Here is a 7,101-nt window from a genome sequence, read left to right as displayed (position 1 = left end):
AGGTTCAGGGCCCAAATCCAGATATTTTTTGGGGGGAAGGGGCTTCCCCAAAGAAACATGCCAATTAAGACCTTGCGGCCAGCGTCGTTCCTCCGTTCCTCCTTCCCGAAATATTCCTTTCGCAGGAGGGGGGAAAAAAATGAGGAAAGGGTGGGAGGATGAGAACATCTGGCCCCAGAATTCTGTGCCAGGGAGAACACGGCTTTTCATCTTGTCACCTTAAAAATTCATTTCTTGGGGGAATAAACCCTGCAGTGTTTTTGCCTCGGCAACCGGGCGAGCCCTTTGAGGGACCTTAAGAGGTCAGCTGGTGACGCCGACGCCGTGGCCTGGTTAATTTCCTTGAAGACGGTTGATGGAGGTATAGAATAGAAGAGAATAACCGAGTTGGAAAGGACCTTGGAGGTCTTCTAGTCCAACCCCCGGCTTAGGTAGGAAACCCTACACCGCTTCAGACAAATGGTGATCCAACATCTTCTTAAAAAGGTCCAGTGTTGCAGCAGCCAGTGTTGTGGCAAGTAGTTCCACTGGTTAATTGTCCTCACTGTCAGGAAATTTCTCCTTAATTCCAGGTTGAATCTCTCCTGGATTACTTTCCACCTGTTGTTTCCTGTCCTGCCCTCAGGGGCTTTGGAGAATGGCTTGACTCCTTCTTCTTTATGGTAACCCCTGAGATATTGGAAGACAGCTATCATGTCCACCCCCCCGGTCCTTCTTTTCATCAGACTAGACATATAAAAAGAGACGTGGTTTGGCCTTGTTGTCTTCTAAGGGTGTTTTGCACTTTGGGCTGGCTACAGCTCTTGAGATCTCCCAGTGGTCTCCCATCCAATTTGATCCAGCTTAGTTGTTGTTGTTTTTTTCCGAGATCGACCAAAGGTTGGATGGAGAACTCGGTTTAAAGGCCTGCAGCCTCTTGGATTCCATGTCAAGGGGGCTGCTCACCACAGGGTAAATAATGAGAGCCTCACTCAAGTTTGTGTTGGGTTCGGTCTGTCATTTCAATCCAGTGTTTCTTGATCTTGGCAGTTTTAAGGTGTGGACTTCCACTCCCAGAATCCCCCAGCCAGCCTGCTTTAAGAGGGGAGGACTTCCTCTCCCAGAATCCCCCAGCCAGGATGCTTTAAGAGGGGAGGACTTCCTCTCCCAGAATCCCCAGCCAGGATGCTTTAAGAGGAGGGCTTCCTCTCCCAGAATCTCCCAGCCAGCCTGCTTTAAGAGGGGAGGGCTTCCGCTCCCAGAATCCCCCAGCCAGGATGCTTTAAGAGGGGAGGGCTTCCGCTCCCAGAATCCCCCAGCCAGCCTGCTTTAAGAGGGAGGACTTCCACTCCCAGAATCCCCAGCCAGCCTGCTTTAAGAGGGAGGGCTTCCACTCCCAGAATCCCCCAGCCAGCCTGCTTTAAGAGGAGGGCTTCCACTCCCAGAATCCCCACCCAGGATGCTTTAAGTGGGCAGGACTTCCACTCCCAGAATCCCCAGCCAGCCTGCTTTAAGAGGGAGGGCTTCCACTCCCAGAATCCCCAGCCAGCCTGCTTTAAGAGGGAGGACTTCCACTCCCAGAATCCCCCACCCAGGATGCTTTAAGTGGGCAGGACTTCCACTCCCAGAATCCCCCAGCCAGCCTGCTTTAAGAGGGGAGGACTTCCACTCCCAGAATCCCCCAGCCAGGCTGCTTTAAGTGGGGAGGGCTTCCACTCCCAGAATCCCCAGCCAGCCATGCTTTAAGAGGGCAGGACTTCCACTCCCAGAATCCCCAGCCGGCCTGCTTTAAGAGTGGTGGACTTCCACTCCCAGAATCCCACAGCCAGGATGCTTTAAGAGGGGAGGACTTTCACTCCCAGAATCCCCCAACCAGCGTGCTTTAAGAGGGTGGGCTTCCACTCCCAGAATCCCCCAGCCAGCCATGCTTTAAGAGGAGGGCTTCCACTCCCAGAATCCCCAGCCAGCCATGCTTGAAGAGGGGAGGACTTCCTCTCCCAGAATCCCCCATCCAGCAGGCTTTAAGACGGGTGGATTTCAAGTCCCAGAATCCCCCAGCCAGGCTGCTTTAAGAGGAGGACTTCCACTCCCAGAATCCCCAGCCAGGATGCTTTAAGAGGAGGACTTCCGCTCCCAGAACCCCCAGCCAGGCTGCTTTAAGAGGAGGGCTTCCACTCCCAGAATCCCCCAGCCAGGATGCTTTAAGAGGGATGGGCTTCCACTCCCAGAATCCCCCAGCCAGGACACTTTAAGGGGGGGTGGGGTTCCACTCCCAGAATTCCCCAGTCAATGTGCTGTCTGAGGAATTCTGGGAGTTGAAGTCCACAGATCTTAAAAGTTGCTACAGTTGAGAATCGCTGCTACAGTTATTGTACACAGCGTAAATTAAAGAGTCCAAAGACATGTGTGTGTGTGTGTGTCTGTGTGTGTGTGTGTCCCACGGATTGTGTCCCACACTCCACCCCCTACAGTCTTTTCCCCTTCTGCATTTCTTCTGTGGGCTTATCTGGCTTTCACACCATAGAGAATTTTATCAATTGAAGGGGGGGCAGGGGGTGGGAAAGTGTTACGAGATTTTTCTAACAGCCTTACCCAACTTCATTAGGGAGATGAAAGAGGAGTAAAAGAGGAATAATTGGATGTAGCCAGGAAGACAGTGGTTGTGTGTTGATGTGTTAAAAAAAAAAAAAAAACCCATCGCGGAAGTTTCACACTTTTTTTCCCCAAAACGAAGAACGTGCAGCAGAGTTTAAAATAGTTGAGTTTGGATTCTGCTAGACACCCCAAATGCCTTCAGTGGGGCCAGGAAGCAGAGATGCCCTCCCCCCCCAATGCTTGAGACGAGGGTTGTGGGGCCCACCGTGGCCCCCAGACCCGTATTTGACTCAGGTTGTTTAGCACCGCCAGGAAAGATTCTTTGTAGCTCAGGGTTGAACTGGGGGTGTGGGGCCTGCTTGGTGCTCTCTGAACTTTACGATGTCGGGGTTCCAGCGACCTTCCTAATTCAATCATGATCCTCGAGCCCAACTTCAAAAAAACTTCAAAGGAGTCATTAGAGGTGACATCCTGGCTCTGCCTTATATGAAAACATTCCCGGTCCCCCTGTGACCTTCTTTTCCCGCCCTCTTTCCTGGGTGTGTCATAAACCAGATTCTCCCAACTTTGCACCTTCACGGGCTGGGTGTCCTCAATCACGTTTCTCCAATTCAATATATTCACGGGGAAAAAAAGCTCTGGTAGTTTTAGTTACAATCTTTTAAAGAGAAGAGTTGGAATGGACTTCCGCTTCCAAAATGGCTGCGCTGCTCTTCCAGGTTTTCTTCCTCTCCTGCACCCCCTTTTTTTAATGGCAACTACTAAAACAGGCCTAGGAATGTTTGATGAGTTGCCATACGGCCTCTGGAGCGTACGGTCTGCAATTCTGCCCCCCGCTTTCCCTGCCTCTTCTACCGGTAAGCACCACAAATTGCCATTCCGGAGGGGCTAAGCTGTTTAGCAGAGGCCTTGAATAGAAAGCACACCAATCGGGGGGGGGGGGGAGGTAGTCCCTCTCCGGGCACAGCATTCGAGGGTTGGGGGGGGCTTGTTTTTACCACCCCTACCAAGTTTTGCTCTTCCCCAGCACCTCTTAAGATCTTGGCCAAATGCGGAGATCCAGTCATGGAGCCAGTTCAGATTGCAGTTTTAACAAGAGTTGGAAGAGACCTTGTAGGTCAGGGGTCTCCAACCTTGGCAACTTTAAGCCTGGGAGTTCAACTCCCAGAATGCCCCAGCCAGCAAAGTTGAAGTCCTCCAGGCTTAAAGTTGCCAAGGTTGGAGACCCCTGTTGTAGGTCATCTAATCAAACCCCACCCACCCAGCCGGCTCAAAAAGGAGACCCTACACCATTTCTGACCAATGGCAGTCCACTCTTTTCTTGAATGGCTCCAGGGATGAAACTCCCACAATATTTGTCTATTTATCTATTATTTATCTATTTATCTATCTATTTATTTATCTATTATTTATCTATTTATCTATTATTTATTTATCTATCTATTTATCTATTTATCTATCTATCTATTTATCTATTATTTATCTATTTATCTATCTATTTATCTATCTATCTATCTATCTATCTATTTATCTATCTATTTATTTATCTATTTATTTATTATTTTCAAGCGATTAGATAACAGCTATAAGTATAAACATGGTTATGAATACATGAAATGGATACGAATAAGAAAAAAGAAACAACAGGACAGGTACGGTAGGCAGGTTGGTGCGCTTATGCACAACCCCCTACAGACCTCTTGGGAAAGGGGTGAGGCCAATAGTAGACAGTCTAAGGTTAAAGTTTTGGGGGTTTGGGGAAGAAACCACAGAGTCAGGTAGAGGATTCCAGACATTGACCCCTCTGTGGCTGAAGTCGTATTTCCTGCAATCAAGTTTGGTGCGGTTAACCTTGAGTTGGTATCTATTGTGTGTTCTTGTGTTGTTATGGTTGAAGCTGAAGTTTTCATTGACAGGCAGGACATTGCAATGTATGATTTTATATACTATACTTAGATCGGACCGGAGGCGGCGTAATTCAAGGTTTCCTAGGTCTAGAATTTCGAGTCTGGTGGGATAAGGTATTCTGCAACGAGTAGAATAATAAAATCATAACAGATTAACAGAATTGGAAGGGACCTTGTAGGTCATCTAGTCCAGCCCCCCGCCCAAGCAGGAGACCTTACACCACTTGTGACAGATGGCAGTCCAGTCTCTTCTTGAAAGCCTCCAGTAATGAATCTTCCACAACTTCCGAAGGCAACTTCTGTTCCATGGGTCGATGGTTCTCCCTGTCAGAAAATTCCTCCTTATTTCTAGGTTGAATCTCTCCTGGGTCAGTTTCCATCCATGATTCCTTGTCTGGCCTTGGAGAATAGCTTGACCCCCTTCCTCCTCCTCTCTGGGGCAGCCCCTCAAATATTGGAAGATGCTCTCCTGTCTCCCCTGGTCCTTCTCTTCCCTGGACTAGCCAGGCCCAGTTCCTGCAACAGTTTCTTCGTATGTTTTATCCTCCAGTCCCCTAAATCATCCTGGTTGCTCTTCTCTGCACTTTTTCCAGAGTCTCAACCTCTTTTTATAGTGTGGTGACCAAAACTGGATGCAGGACTCTAGGTGTGGCCTTACTAAGGATAGATGGATGGATGGATGGATGGATGGATGGATGGATGGATGGATGGACGGACGGACAGACTAGACTAGCCATGCCCAATTCCTGCAACCATCCATTATATGTCTTAGCATCCAGTCCCTATAGATGGATAGACAGAAAGACAGACACAGAGATGATAGATAGATGATAGATAGACAGACAGACAGACAGAGAGATAGATAGATAGATAGATAGATAGATAGATAGATAGATAGATAGATAGATAGATAGAGACAGACAGACAGACAGACATACCAGGCCCAGTTCCTGCAACCATTCATCGATGTTTCAGCCTCCAGCCCTCATCCTCCTGGTTGCTTCTCTGACTTTTCTAGAGTCTTAAGACTTTTTATAGTTTGGTGACCAAAACTGGATGCAGGATTCCAGGTGTGGCCTTACTAAGGCTTTATAGAGTGGTATTAGTCCCTCCCTTGACCTCGATTATATCCCTCTGTTAATGCAATTTAGGATTGTGTTGGCTTTTTGGGCTGCTGCTGCTGCACCCGGCTGGCTCCTATTTAGCTGGTTGTCCACTGAGATCCCTTATTACAGTTCCTGCCCTTAATCTGGATTGTCGTGAAGCTGCCGTGGAAACCTTCTTCTCCCCTTCCTCGTCTCTGCCGGATTGCGGTCACAAGCTGGCCTTGAGGGGCCCCTGGAAGAAGCGGCTGAGCCGAAAGGGGGAGAGGTCGTAAGTGGGCTGCTCCCCGAGACTCAGTTCGCACAGGATCTTTCCCACGACCGGGGCAAACTTGAATCCGTGGCCTGCGGAAGAGAAAAAAAAAAGGGAGAAAGGGATGCATAATTCCCCTCTTCGCTCCCTTTCCCTCCCCTTCTGGTAGTCCTTGACTTACAACCATTCATTTAGTGACCGTTCGAAGTGACTTATGCTTGGTTTTCGCACTTACAGCCATTGTGGGCTCCCTGCGGTCACGTGATCCAAATTCAGGCGCTTGGCAACCGACTGGTATTTATGACGGTTGCAGTGTCCCCGGGGGTCACTGCGATGAGCCCCTTTTGCGTCCTTCTGACAGGCAGGAAGCCTGATTCCCTTTACCGCCGAAGTGACTCGCTTAACAACCGAAGTGACTCGCTTATCAGATGTGGCAAAAAAGGTTCGTAAAATGGGTCATAACTCACTTGAATAGAAGACAATGTGAGAATAGAATAGAATAGAATAGAATAGAATAGAATAGAATAGAATAGAATAGAATGCAAAATAGGATAGGATAGGATAGGATAGAATAGAATAGAATAGAATAGAATAGAATAGAATAGAATAGAATAGAATGCAAAATAGGATAGGATAGGATAGGATAGAATAGAATAGAATAGAATAGAATGCAAAATAGGATAGGATAGGATAGGATAGGATAGGATAGGATAGGATAGGATAGGATAGAATGCAAAATAGGATAGGATAGGATAGGATAGGATAGGATAGGATAGGATAGGATAGGATAGAATGCAAAATAGGATAGGATAGGATAGGATAGGATAGGATAGAATAGGATAGGATAGGATAGGATAGAGAAAGAAGGAAGAATAGAATAGAGACTAGACTAGACTAGAATAAATATTGGAATGAAGAAAAGAACAGAAAAGAACAGAACAGAAGAATAGAATAGATTAAAAGAATAGAAAAATAGAATAGAATAGAGAAAGAAGGAAGGAGAATGGAATAGAACATAGGAATAGAATAGATATCAAATAGAAATAGAATAAAATAGAACAGAAATTAGAATAGAATAGAGAACAGAATAGAACAGAACAGAATAGAAGCAGGAGCAGAATCGAATAGAACAGAATAGAATGGATAATGGAATGGAATAGAATAGAATAGAATAGAATTTAAATAGTATGGAATGGAATGAAGGTACCCTGGAGGTCATCTAGTCTAGCCCCCCGCTGAAGCCGGAGATTCTATCCCATTCCAG

The 7,101-nt window shown here is 47.1% G+C and overlaps 1 protein-coding gene across 1 annotated transcript in view; it reads right to left on the bottom strand.

Annotated features, from left to right (window-relative positions):
* Positions 1–4,494: 4,494 nt before the first annotated feature.
* Positions 4,495–7,101, bottom strand: part of PIPOX (pipecolic acid and sarcosine oxidase) — a 14,403-nt gene continuing 11,796 nt past the window's right edge. The window contains 1 exon segment of the mRNA XM_087924301.1: positions 4,495–5,929. Coding sequence (XP_087780427.1) covers positions 5,796–5,929 — 134 coding nt within the window. The 3' untranslated portion in view covers positions 4,495–5,795.

The sequence above is a fragment of the Pseudonaja textilis genome, chromosome 1 (genome assembly GCF_049901715.1).
Source record: "Pseudonaja textilis isolate UNSWEBS1 chromosome 1, rPseTex1.2, whole genome shotgun sequence".
In the NCBI taxonomy this organism is placed as follows: domain Eukaryota; kingdom Metazoa; phylum Chordata; class Lepidosauria; order Squamata; family Elapidae; genus Pseudonaja; species Pseudonaja textilis.
Note: the sequence above shows the minus strand (reverse complement) of the source record. Positions and strands in the feature narration are given on the sequence as shown.